Below are 13,379 nucleotides of genomic sequence, written 5' to 3' on the forward strand. Positions count from 1 at the left end.
GATAGAAGTGGACAGATTAATTAAAAATAATCTCAGTTTAACAATAAGCCTAAATAAAAAATACTTCTGTCGATTATTTAATCTTTCTCGAATAACATACTTTTCTTTCTTTGCTAATTTTCGGAATCTGACCGTCGTCGCAATTGTAAATAAACCGGACTTTGCGTCACGCGAGAGAGAGAGTCAGCCGTTGAGAACGGTGTCTGACGCCCGATGACGTCATCGAGCGTCGAGCGGTAATGGCGGCCCACGCACCCACACACGCCCACATGCGTGTACATACATACATATGGCACAGTGGATACGTGGGATAATCAAATAATGTAGCTCGAGTCTCGACGTTCGTGCGATTTTTCCCCGATTTTATCCTTATCGGAGGTGTTCTCGCTCGCGAGAGGATCCGCACGGCGGAAGGAGGAGAGGCGGGTTTCCGGTATCACTATGTCCCCCGTGCCGCACCGTCCCGCCGTAGTCCGGATTCCTCGTGTTCGCGCCACCGTTCTCGACGGCCCGTGTCCACGTAAACAGCGCGCGCGACCGATCCCGGCCCCGACCGTCGCGGACGGACTCTGATTTCGCTCGGCGCTTTATCGCGCGCGCCTTATCGCCCGACCGCCGCTTCCGACAGCCAACGCGCAGCCAGGATGTTCAAGAAATTCAAGGACAAGCTCGCGGAGGAGATGAAGCAGTCGCCCGCGAGGCTGCAGGCGAGCGTGCAACAACTGGCGCAGGTCGCGACCCTTTCCTTTCCTATCCGCGCGTTCGAACGCGCAAGTGACGATCTTCAATCGGTCCCTTCTTTTGTCGTTGTTGTTGTTGTTGTTTCTTGCAGGCGGTGGTGTCGCCGGCCCTGTCCAACAGCTCCATTCAGGAAGTGTCAGCGTCGAATGACAATTTCAGTTTGACGGAGGATGGAGACGGTAAGCGCGCACCTGATCGTCTTGACAGGTGTCTAGGTCTAGAATCTGAAGATTTGGGGAATGAGTCGCCAGAAAAGGGATGCTAATGATACTTTGACTCCGGAGACACAAAGGATCTCTGATGTACATATGAGCGTTCTGTTCTGGCGACGCTTCCCGTATATGACACTTTGTAAATAATACCGCACATAACGCAGTATTATCCTGTTGCGTACTACATATATTCTGTACAGAGTATTTTGGTGACTGTATGGAATTGTTCGTTTTGCAGAAACGCCAAAGAACACTCCGGCGAAGCACAGCTTTCAAAATGTTGACCTGATATCGCCGTCGCAGAATCGCGCGGAGGTCTCGAGAAGGTCCTCGGTGAGCAGCGTCACCAGCGACGCGTCCTCGTTGTTTCCAATGTACGAGAGTCCCTCAAATTTATATCACTTACAGGTAAGTCGTGTATAAATACCCATGCACTGACAGAGAGGTTTGCAATTCTTCGACGACACTGACAGTTTTGTACTTTTGTAGTCGGACATGGATCAGTCGGCTAGCGAAGTGGACGACAACATCAGTCCTCATCTCGATAGAGTTACCAAGGATCAGTTGTACTCCGCCTATCGAAAGGTACAGACCAAGTATCACAAGTATCGCGGTAGATATACGGATCTAGCCACGCACTATCGCGAATTGGACAGAGTGAAAGCCAGGCTGGAGTCCGTGTTGGTTGAAACGCAAGACAAGGTTCTAAGAAGAATAGCCGACCTAAAGGAGCAATGTCAATTAGAGCAACAAGCGAAGGCACACTTGGAGGACGTGCTGAGGAACGATATAGAAGAGAAGGATCACATTATAAATACGTTAAATACAAAGATAAGATTGTTGCAAACAAGCGGACCAACGTTAGACAATTCAGTGTCGGAAGACGCTCAACAAAAGGAGAGTTCTAAAGGAAACCTAATCGATTTGACGAACGAGCCGTCTAGCGACGAGAGTAACGCGCTGTCGATAGAAAATACTCAGTTGAAGGATAAATTGAAAAAGCTGGAGAGCCTCGTTTTGAAGTACAAGGAATCCTTGAAGCGTAACAAGGAGAAATTTACGGAAGTGATGAAGGAGAAGAACACCCTGGAGAACGATCATGAGGCGCTAAAGAATTCCACTGCCGAGAGGATAAGCGCGACGGAGGGCGAATTGAGTGCGGCGCGTATCGAGATCGAAAAACTGACCGAACAAGTAGACACTTTGCACAAACGTGAAGAGGAAGTGGCGATTTCATTAGCCGAGAATAAACTTTCCGTGCACAGGGAACTCGAGGAGAAAGAGGAGCAAATCAAGCAGCTACGAATCGATCTGAAGCACGTAACGGAAGATAAAGAGAATTTGAACGAGGCAATAGCGAGATACAAGACCGAATTGAGTGAATTCAAATCCCAGCGCGCTGATTCGAGTATAGCTGCGGAGAAAGGCGCGATAGCGCACGACACGTCAAAAAAGAAGACCGAAGCAGCGAGATCTACGCGACAAGCGGGAATAAAACGTCACGAGGAAGTCGATCACGGTAAGGAAGCGAGGACGGAGGACGAGAATATACCGGATGAAGCAACGCCTCGTTTAAAGGAAAAAGAAGCCGAGTTGCAGGAATTGCGGCATAAATTGGATGAAATGGAAAAACAAAATGTAGAATATAGACACGATAGGGAGACATTACATAGCGAACTGCTTGCTTGGAAAGTCACACATTCGGACCTGAAGACGGAGTACGACGCGTATAAAATTGTCGCGGAAGAGAAACGGAAAGACGCCGACTCGACGATTGAGAAGCTCCAAGCGACGGTACAAAGCGTCGACAAGGAATTGGAGAACATGAGAAACGCGTTGATCGACAGGGATCAAGTGTGCGAGAATTATAACAAGAAGATGCAGCAGTACGCAGCCATGCTCGAGAAAACCAAGTATCAATTGATCGACCAGGAGGCAGAGATAAAATCTCTGAATGATAAATTGGAGGAGCTTTCTGGGATGCGAGAAGAATTGGAAAGTAAAAAGGCCGAATTAAACGCGATGCGAAGTGAGTTCGAACTTTGCAAGTCTACGATCGACGACCTTACGAATAAGATCCAGGCAGACAGTTCAGTTATAAGTTTATTGAAAAAGGAGAGAAGCGACTTGATAAATCGTCTTATTTATTACAACGATTGTATGCGGCGTTTAAAGCAGGACTGCATGGACGTTAAAAGTGTCGTTGCGGAAGAGTTCTCAAATCAGAAGACCAAAATATCGGACATGAACGCGACTCTCGCCGTATCTTTTGCGAAGCTCGAAGAAGAGAACGTGACACTCAAGTCCGAAGTGAACGAATTGCGTTCGAAGGTAAAGGATTTAGAACAGCTTACGTTGAACGAAGCAGGACTGCAGTCGGAACTAGCGCGAGTTACGGATCACAGATTCGCGCTAGAAGCAAAATTGAGGGAGAGCAACGAACGATTGGAAGAAATGATGCTGAAAAGTAACCAGTACGACGAGCTTAATAGGATGAATGAAAAATTAATAGCCGAGATCGATAATCTCTATTTTAATAAGTACGATCTAGAAACGGCATCGCACAAGTTGACGCAGTCGCAACAGGAAGTCATGGTCCTGCGAGAACGATTGAGGACGATGGAGAATCTCGAGTCTGCAAATCACGCGTTGTCCGTCGAGATTGATGACTTAAGGGAGAAGCACGCGCAGGCCAGTCGCGTCTTTAAGGAAGTAGACGAGTTGAACGCGAAGTTACGCGAGGCGACCGAGGTCATTAGCTCGTTAAAATCGGAGGGCAGCGATCACGACACGTTGCGAGAGGAGTTGCACGCCTTGAAATCAGAAATAGCTCGCTTAAAGGACGATCTGGCTGAAAAAGAGAACGAGATAAAGACTCGCGATGGGAAGCTGGCGAGCGAGGAGGGGCACGTCGCGCATTTGAAATCTACGTGCGACAGTCATATACAGACAATCGAGGAACACGTGAGGAAGTACCTGAACTTGGAGGCGGAGTACCAGGCGACGAGGGAGAGTCACGCGAAGGAAACTGTCGAATTAATGGAGAATAACAAAGTATTGCAGGAAACGGTGAACGTGAAGCTCGTGCAATTGAAGAAGATGAAAACTATTAAAGAGCGGCAAAGTAAAACGATCGAGGAAGTGAGAGCCGAGCTTGACGAATCGAAGATTCGGCAGGCAGAATTGTCGAGCATGTTGGGAACCTTCGAGAAGCAGATGGAGTCGCTGAAGTTGGAAAATTCTCAGATCGCCCTGGAGAACAAAGATCTGAAGGACAAGCATAACGATCTCTTGAGCCGTAATCAGAAGTTTTGCGAAAACGACGAGGCTCTGAAGCAGAAAATCGCAGATTACGAGAAGGAGATTGAAGAATTACGAGGAGCGGTGAAGAATTACGTGGAGTCGTATAAGTCCCAGCTGAACAGTCAGAGCGAGGAGGTAGAACGCTTGAGCAACGAATTGACGATCGTTAACGCGCAGCTCGAACGTAAAGATACGGAAATGAATTCGCTGGACGAGAGACGGGCGATGAGCGAGAGAGAATCGCAGGAGATTAAAGGGAGACTTAACGAGCGGGATACCGAGTTGAAGGATAAAATTTCCGAGTTGGATACAGCGTTGACGAACGGCAACGTCATGAAGAAGGAGAACGAGCGGCTTTGCGCAGAGTTGAAGTCGCTGAGGGATGAAGTTAAAAGAATTAAAGACATCGAAGATAAGAACGCGGAGTTGAAATCAGAGCTTAGCAATTCGATCCAAAAGAATTCTGACGCGGAGACAATACGTTCGGAGAACAACGCGCTGATTGCCGAGCGGAAAGCGTTAAAAGACAGAATTGCCGAGTTGGAAAGTGTAAATTCCGGTAACGTGGAGTTGCAAACTCATGTAAATAATTTACAATCTAAAATATCTAGTTTAGAGGCCCTACGGACGGAAAACGATAGATTGCAGTCGGAGATCGAGACTTTGCAGTCCGCGAAGAATTCGTCGACGGAGTTGGGCGCCTTGAAAGATTTATTGACGGCGAAAGACGCGGAGATAAAATTATTGGAGGACAAAATATCCAACATGTCGCAGGAGATTGGGAATTTGAGGCGGTTCTCTCTTGAAGTCGACGAAAGGAGAAGGGATGCGGACACGCTGAGAAATTCGCTCGCGCAATCGGAGGAAAAGATCGCTGGCCTGCAGTCGGAGATTAATTCTCTCGTTCGTACGAACGATACATTGCGAAAGCAATTAGAGACAGTCCGTAACGACGGAGACGTGAAACTTGACGGCGACAAGTTACGCGAGGAGAATAAAAGATTGGAGGCGCAGCTCGACGAGACGTTGATAACATTCCAAGCGAAAGAGACGCAGATGCAACTGGCAAATAACGAGCTGAGGTCGCAATCCAATCAATTGAGGGAACAGTTGAAGACCAGCGAGGAGGAACAAGGAATGAGGCTGAAGCAGCTGGTCAAAGAGTTCCAAGCTCAGTTGCACGACAAGGAAGAGGAACTTCAAGCCGCGTTGGAGAAACGTTTCGGTATGGTGCTATTTTATCTAAAAAAACTTTATATATAATAAGACTAAAATATTTTGAAAAACGTCCTGATAAATAATCAATATCTAATTTTTATATAGATCGCCAACACAACTACGAATCGAATCTTGTGCAACAGTACAAGGAGCAATTAAAAGATTTTCAAATAGAGTTGACAGAGAAGTCCGAGCAGCTCGAGAGCCTCGTCCTGGAAAAAAAAGATGTGGTAGCAGAGAAGGGAAAGGATATTGACCGCTTGATGGAAACGATCGCGCAGATTAAGAAGGAACACGCTAACGAGATAAAAGAATTGGAGAAGAAGTGGAAGGCCATAGTGCAGCAGAAAATCGACAACCTGCAAGTTAAACATGAGGAGGAATTGAATGAACTAACAAAAGAGTGGCAGAATGAGAGAAAGGTAAGTTTGCATGCATAATTCAAAGATATATAATTTAGCGCTATATGTATATTCCTTTAAATTAATTTATTTATTTATACATTTTAATGATTATTATTTATTCATGCACATTTTGCATTTTTTTTTAAATTTAATTTTTTAATTTGCGTTCACGTATTTCGCATTATTTTCAGCTTGATCCACAAACTGACGCAGGTTCCAAGGTAAAGCTTTGTTTCATTTTCTTTTTTTTTAATGCTTAAAGCCGCTTTTCCTCTGTGCATACTTTCAAATAGTGAAGTTAATGGAATAATTAAGAGAACGCAAAGAGTAAACTGAAATTTCATACAGGAATTAGAGAGCACTTCACGCGTGGCGATGGCCGCGATACATACGAGCACTGGATCGATTCACACCCTGCAACAGACCCTGACTTCTCAAAGGCGGGAACTCGCAGAGCTTAGGAAACTCGTGAACTTGCGACATGACACATTGGAAGACTCGACGGAGATCGAGTACCTCAGAAACATTTTGTTCGAATATATGATGGGAAGAGAGACAATGGTGCTTGCCAGAGTAATCGCCGCCGTCGTCAAGTTCGATCAGGAACAGACCGCGAAGGTACTTAAGAAGGAGGAGGATAAGCTAACTCTGGTAAGCGCGGCTGCACAAAGTGATCTCTCTACATAGCGTAGTACATATGTATCTAACATGCTACACGGATCTCTTTTCAGTTTGGCTCGCTTGGTCTCACATAGTCCGAGATGTACAACTTTCCTGTATAGAAGAATTCTATAGATAACTGACGCGTTTTTCTGCCCGAGTATTCTATGTTTCTACAGGCCGCTCGCGCGAGCTGTATCTTCGGTTACATATATAAAGAAGAAAACGAGAATTTGTACAAATTAGCTGAAATATGTAATGTTTACAGATTTTTATAAATATTAATTTAACAGAATGTTATCGTATGTGATAAGGCTTATATAATATAGAAATATAGATAATGTATAAAGTATGTCCTTATCTGTGATTTTCATCGCATAAAAGATAAGATAATCATCTAAACACGCGTTGGAAGTATGTATCTTCTACGATGAACGCTTTTTACGTTAAGGATGTGACAATAGCTGCGGTTCACTTGACGCTACAAATGCTTTGAAGCGTTCTTCCTCTCCTTCTTTCTTTAGTGAAAGAAAGGAGAAGAGGAATGCTTCGAAGCATTTGTAGCATCAAGTGGACCGCAGCCAATGTCTCGTAAGTACAACAGTCTAAAGACTAATATGCGTAATTTGCAATTAATAATATATATTCGCAATGAATACTGTTTTTCAAATAGTTTATTATAGATATCGCATTTTATCACCAACAATCAGTATCACTAACGTCTAGAAATATATGTACATTAATCTATACATTAAATGATTCTTTTTATATATTCGTGTCCACAATAAGGCACCTCGTCATACGACGTGTGTTATTCCGTTTTTCGCGCGCATATAAAGTTGACCCATGCAGTTAATTACGTAAACAAAAAGGATACGTTTCGAGTAGAAAACTAGGAGGTGCGCGCCGGACATCATTAAAGGATCTTGGATGGCATACACGTAAAAAAAGTTCTCTGCTTAAAATTCTAGGTGTAAAGAAACCAATTTATTTCATACCTTCCAAGTTTCGTAGATGGAAGTCGAAGAAATCCTTCCTGTGGGTGATCGGCATATGCTTCTGTCTCAAGAAAGTCTCTTCGTTTCCGTAAGCGGTATATATTTTTTTCCCTTCCGGCCCTAAGAGAGACCTCAGAGCTCTGTTTCTGATTAACATTTTTTCGTAGAACTCCTGTCCCCCCTTGATATATTCGGCTCCTAAACGACACAGGGCTTCGTCGTCCCTCTTGTCGAGCTGATTGCTCCGATAGTCCTTTACCCCGAGCCACAGTATTACACCGAATAAGGTGAAGACCGCGTAAAATATACGCCGCACTGTCGCATTGCCCTCGCGCAATCTAAATCTGTACGATACAACGCTGCAGAGTGTCCACAGAACCGCTACGGTCAGAACCAGCACGAGCGAGTTGAAATACGGCTCCTCCGCCTGGATTCGCAGGATCTCGCGCGCTATCGCGAACTTTTGCGCGTCCTCGGAGAGCATCACCGCTTTCAGGAAGATCCGCGCGTCCTGCCGCGTCCAATCCACCGGCTCCTCCTTGATGCACAGATTTTCGTGGAGCTGCTCCGTCGTGTTGGTGAAGTTAACGGGTATACCCAGTATCGCGCCGTACTTGGCGTTGAGAGTGCCGGCGTGTAACATGTCGAAGCCAAACACACTGAAGGGCTTTATGGCGTTCCTGACGTCGTCGGGCAGCTTCAAGTCGTCCATTACCTTCTGAATTCTCTCTTGGATTTTATAGCCTAACGGCACTTCCTTGGACATTCTGTGCGTTCAGAAGAGGAGGATATTAAATCGCAGGCTTGGAGTAAGAACGCAAATCTTAAAACCTTTTACTACTCACTGATATCTGGCCACCATGTATCTGTATTTTTTCAGGAAGACAGTGTGTGGCGTGAGGACCGCGCAATATCCAACGGCGATCGCAGTCACCCCCAGAATCACGTTCCTATACTTGAATGAAAATACATTCATGTTTGCACGGCAATTCTGAAAATAAAGACGTGCACTTCCAATATTTGTATCACATCTCTCTGACGGCGGCCTCGATCGACTTTGATTAACTGGCGATTAAATTAACGACCTGCAGAGTTACTTGCGCGGCAGAACTCCCGATTATGTTACATATGTATTCTGAATTTAATCTTTCAACGTTAAGCAATGAAAAATTAATAATTCCAATTACATTGATAAACTGCTGCAAATGTTACTCGACAAGCCCTAAATTGGAGTTTGATCCAAGTCACTCTAGTATGTAAAAGAGTTCCAAGAAATCTCTTAATACTTCTCTTCACTTTGCTTCCTTTAAATCGTGAGTCCTAACCTAACACAACATAACCTAAATTGGGCAACTTGTTTACATGTGCCATCCCATCCCGTTCCGTCAGTCACGTGGTCTGCTAGCGTGCTCAGTCAGCTTCTAAACAAACATGGCGAAGGTAGAGCTGAAATCGAGGGATTTTTTCTTCGATCAATTAGACCATGTATTTCCAATAGTTAGAGGAAAGGTATGTGCAACATACGGTGTACATTGTATATCATAATAAATTTGCGTCTTTAATAACGGCATGTCCTTTACGATATCGACGACGAAATTACAGCATGAAATCGTAACCTCAATATGGATATGATACATGTGTCAGTACATTTATTCTGTGATTCTTAACGATAATTCTTAACGTTATAATGTCGTCTCCTAACTTTTTTACTATATATTATACCTGCACAATATAACGACAACGATAACTGCCCATACAGCACAGATTGTTGCAGAAAGCTTCCAGAAAGGAAAATGCGATATACTAAAATTTATTAAAATTATATAAAATTTGGTCTATCTGTTAGCAAATTCGTGTCCTTCCTCGCAATTTTATGTAATTTTAATAAATTTTAGTATATTGCATTTTGCAATTAATTTCCCTTTTTTGCAGTTCCATCCTAAGTAGAATAGAAAAGTCAAATTGACAGTATTTTGACTTTTCTGTTCTATTTAGGATGCGAACTCATGAATTCCGGTTTTGATATTGGATATTGTAAGATGTTGATAATTCAAACACTTAGATTATTAAATGACATTTATTTTGGATAATTTGACTATTATATTATTCAGAGATTTATAGCTTTAATATGTGCTTGATATTCGAATGGATATGTATAAAAAAATTTAACAAGTTTTAGGAAGATCGCAATAAAAATTAAAAAGAAACCTAGTGTATACTTATATATTATTATTATTATTGTATTGAGATATATAATTCAGTCAAGGATTCTTTTTTCTAATTCTTACTCCAAGAGACGCATAATGATCTTTTTCTTTCAGGTTAAAGAGGAATGTACGGAGGAAGAATTTATGAATTTAGTAGAAGTTATACAATTCTTCAAGTCGACATACTATGTCATAGAGATCGTGATTCATAACATAGAACAGTACATTCGTTGTTACGTGGCCCCGGCATTCTGGAAGAACTTCGAGTACACAGAAGATGGCCAACGGGGCTTTGAATTGTTCAAGTCTGCTGTCGATGATCTGTACGAGCATCTCATGGAATTTCTGCCGGTTCTAAAGAAGCTAGAATACTTAAGGCAGAACAAAGGCGCGGAATGTTCTCTACCAAGCGGCAAGGACGATATAGATATAGAGGCACGATTCAGGCTTATCGTGAGAGCGACATTACTGAGCCAGTTACCTCTGTGCCACGAATGTATCATAGGACACTTTTATAAAATCGCGTTCAACATATTTTGCATTTTGGACAACTCGTCGCAAGGTAAACATTCACATTTATTATTTGTGTTGTGTATCTGTGATTTGTCTGAAATACGTTAAATATTATAGAAATATATGTTATTTTAAAGCGGACATGTCAGCCAGCGAGATCCAATGCACAAGATGTGCCCAGGAAGTGGAGAACTGCCGGTGCCAGATGATAGTTTACATGTTTCACGAGACAAACAGAAAATTAATCGAGCTGGAGTTATTGGAGAGACTTGTAGGAAACGTACTCACGTCGCTGATCCATATTCGTATTGAGAATCACGTAATTCAAAAATGCGATAAGACGTTTGATGTGTCACAGTTGGCCTCATTAGAAAATGTTGGTTCTCGTTATCTAATATATATTATATAATTGTGCAATAATAACACGCTGTTATTGCATATGATTTTTTTAGTGGCTCGAGACTGTCGTCATGAAGTGGCTGATAAGAGTTTACTCCGGTGGTTTCTCGAACACGGAAGTACTTGGCGACGAAATTCGCGACGCCATAAACAAGTTTAAGCAGAAGTTATCTCATTATCTGTACGAAACGTACACCAACATAAGAATCGATCATCTCTTTAACATAATAATAGGTACATTTAGCTTGTACATCTACAAATATTCGTATTGTCTCACCGAAATATTAAAGGTGTTTTTAAAATAAGGATTTATCTTTCCAGCTAAGTTGAAACAGCGTAAAGTGTCTGACATTTCTACATTTATTTGCGATTGTGTACAGTTATGCGCCACATTTTTCTCTAGAATATCCCGAGTCGCAACCCGCGGTGGACGATCTCCGAATTTGTTTAGAAAGAACCGATAAGCGGAAGGTCCTGGTTAAAAATCTGCAGGAAGCGATCAAAACGAGGCTTCTGCATGCCGGTGTGAATACCCCGGATATAGTGACCGCTTATATTGCCGCGATTAAAGCGCTCAAACACCTCGATCCAACTGGAGTTCTTCTAGAAACTGTTACGGAGCCCATTAAGTGAGATCCCTTGCTTTATCGCACTAAAATTACGATCTGTAACATGCGATCTTTAGAATTTTAATGCAAAAAGCTGAAAAGTTCAGTTTTTGTCAAGTCCAATTTACTCTTTAGATGCTACTTGAGGAGCAGAGAAGACACCGTACGTTCCGTCGTTAATAGCCTGCTCGATGATTCACCCAGCGAGTTAGCTGATGAATTGGTGAGGGGCGAGTGCCTGCAGCTGGACGACGGTTCGGCGGACGATGAGTCTGAAGATTGGGAGAAATGGTTGCCGGATCCGGTCGACGCTGATCCCGGTAAATCGCGAAGCTCTATTATAGCGCGAAATTTTTCTTTTATCGTTGACTTCAAGCGTGAATTTTTCGCTACAAAATCTGTGTTCCTCTAAATCGCGTTTATCACTATGATTATATTTCCGAACTGGATTTAAGATATATGTATGTATCTCCAAATTAAGATTTGGATCGAAATTGAGTCACAAAAAAGAATTTCGACATTTATATACTCACCGAAATATTAAAGGTGTTTTTTAAATGAGGATTTATCTTTCCAGCTAAGTCGACACAGCGTAAAGTGTCTGACATAATCTCTACGCTGGTGAACGTTTACGGCAGCCAGGATTTATTCGTCAACGAGTATCGCACGTTGCTGGCGGATAGACTACTCTCGCAACTCAACTATCATACCGAACGCGAGATACGTCACTTGGAGTTGTTGAAAAGACGATTCGGAGAGAATCAGCTGCATTACTGCGAAGTCATGCTGAAGGACGTTTACGATTCGAAGAGGATAGACGGTAACATCCACTCTGACACCAGTTACAACTTGCAAAGGGAACTTTTTCCCACTTCCGCGCTTATACTATCGGCGCAGTTCTGGCCGCCGTTTAAAGAAGACTGGAAATTGAAACTGCCGAGTATCGTGCAGAATCAATTGAACAAATACGTAAAGGCGTTCGAGGCTTTGAAGGGAAACAGAACGCTCTGCTGGAAGCCTCACTTGGGAAATGTGAGCCTGGAAATCGAATTGAAGGACAGAAAGCTGGATATAAACGTCACGCCGGTGCACGCGACGATTATCTTGCACTTCCAGGATAAAAGTAAGAACGTGTTGATGATTTGTTGAATTGAATATAAGCGCATAGTGAGACGGTCGCTCTTAAGTTAAATTTGTTTTGCAGATGAGTGGACTTTGCAAGATCTGGCGGAGGTGATGCACGCACCGGCGACTGTTCTGCGACGCAAGATGTCATTCTGGGTGTCGCAAGGCCTTCTGAAGGAGACATCTAGTGACGTGTTCATTCTGCAAGAGGAGAGTACGTCCAAGAGTCGTTTATCGACCGACATTGTCGACGACGAAGAGGCTGAAAGCGCAATGGCTTCAGCCAGCGATCAGAGAGAGGAGGAACTACAGGTATTCTGGTCGTACATTGTTGGGATGTTGACGAATCTAGATTCATTGCCAATAGAAAGGATTCATCAGATGTTGAAAATGTTCGCGTCGCAAGGACCGGGTGCCGTGGAATGCGGTTTGCCGGAACTAAGGCAGTTTTTGGACAGAAAAGTCAGGGAACATCAGCTGTTGCTCTCCGGTAGTCTCTATCGATTACCGAAGTCATAAAGGGATAAAGGGATCCTCTATCTCATATCGGGTGTATTTATTGTAACGATAAGAAAATAATTTTTAATATTATATTAAGTGATAACAAAAATTTATCTTTTTTTTTTAAATTAAGTATTTAAGAAATAAAAAACTCTTGAGTATTTGAAATTTTGGCACATGATTCTGAATTTTAAAGTTACTTCGAAAAAAGAGTCGTTATATAAAAAGTTATTAATAATTTTCGCGTTATTTCCCGTTAATAAATGGGTATTATTGGTAATAAAAGAAAACAGTCCCGTATCTGATGATGAACATGAAATTTCGAAAACGGATCCAACAATTTCTTTCAAAAATTTTTCACATGTTATTAAAAATAATATTTAAAATGTGAAAACAAATGTGGAAAATCGGAAACAGTTTAATTGCAAAAAAGTGCAAAATTGCATTTTCTTCAATAAAATAAAAAAGAAATTTTTTCCAAATTTTGCTT

The 13,379-nt window shown here is 42.7% G+C and overlaps 3 protein-coding genes across 6 annotated transcripts; 2 read left to right on the forward strand and 1 right to left on the reverse strand.

Moving 5' to 3' along the window:
* The first annotated feature begins 268 nt into the window (after positions 1 to 268).
* LOC112468890 (golgin subfamily A member 4-like) lies at positions 269 to 7,294 on the forward strand. 2 transcript variants are annotated; one of them, XM_025038281.1, is made up of 8 exons: positions 269 to 731; positions 833 to 920; positions 1,192 to 1,361; positions 1,443 to 5,481; positions 5,580 to 5,896; positions 6,070 to 6,099; positions 6,227 to 6,529; positions 6,610 to 7,294. In XM_025038281.1, exons 1-8 carry the CDS (start codon positions 645 to 647, stop codon positions 6,631 to 6,633), a joined length of 5,058 nt encoding a protein of 1,685 aa, XP_024894049.1. In that variant the 5' UTR covers positions 269 to 644; the 3' UTR covers positions 6,634 to 7,294. The 2 variants fall into 2 exon arrangements, with proteins under 2 accessions (XP_024894049.1, XP_024894050.1); XM_025038282.1 differs by lacking the exon at positions 6,070 to 6,099.
* Positions 7,295 to 7,505: 211 nt separating this feature from the next.
* On the reverse strand, positions 7,506 to 8,920 carry LOC112468893 (transmembrane protein 177). Of its 3 annotated transcripts, none has more exons than XM_025038289.1 (3): positions 8,823 to 8,920; positions 8,382 to 8,527; positions 7,506 to 8,303 (listed from the first exon to the last, which is right to left on the reverse strand). In XM_025038289.1, the coding sequence occupies exons 2-3, from the start codon at positions 8,510 to 8,512 to the stop codon at positions 7,526 to 7,528; spliced, it is 909 nt and encodes a 302-aa protein (XP_024894057.1). In that variant the 5' UTR covers positions 8,513 to 8,527; positions 8,823 to 8,920; the 3' UTR covers positions 7,506 to 7,525. The 3 variants fall into 3 exon arrangements, with proteins under 3 accessions (XP_024894057.1, XP_024894056.1, XP_024894058.1); XM_025038288.1 differs by having other exon boundaries at positions 8,724 to 8,868; XM_025038290.1 differs by lacking the exon at positions 8,823 to 8,920 and adding an exon at positions 8,622 to 8,708.
* Positions 8,880 to 13,299, forward strand: LOC112468891 (anaphase-promoting complex subunit 2). The gene is made up of 8 exons (XM_025038283.1): positions 8,880 to 9,045; positions 9,858 to 10,305; positions 10,394 to 10,632; positions 10,709 to 10,889; positions 11,059 to 11,284; positions 11,399 to 11,583; positions 11,841 to 12,386; positions 12,468 to 13,299. The coding sequence occupies exons 1-8, from the start codon at positions 8,968 to 8,970 to the stop codon at positions 12,905 to 12,907; spliced, it is 2,343 nt and encodes a 780-aa protein (XP_024894051.1). The 5' UTR covers positions 8,880 to 8,967; the 3' UTR covers positions 12,908 to 13,299.
* The last annotated feature ends 80 nt before the right edge of the window (positions 13,300 to 13,379 follow it).

The sequence above is a fragment of the Temnothorax curvispinosus genome, unplaced genomic scaffold, assembly GCF_003070985.1.
Source record: "Temnothorax curvispinosus isolate PA1 unplaced genomic scaffold, ASM307098v1 QBEX01002200.1, whole genome shotgun sequence".
Classification (NCBI taxonomy): domain Eukaryota; kingdom Metazoa; phylum Arthropoda; class Insecta; order Hymenoptera; family Formicidae; genus Temnothorax; species Temnothorax curvispinosus.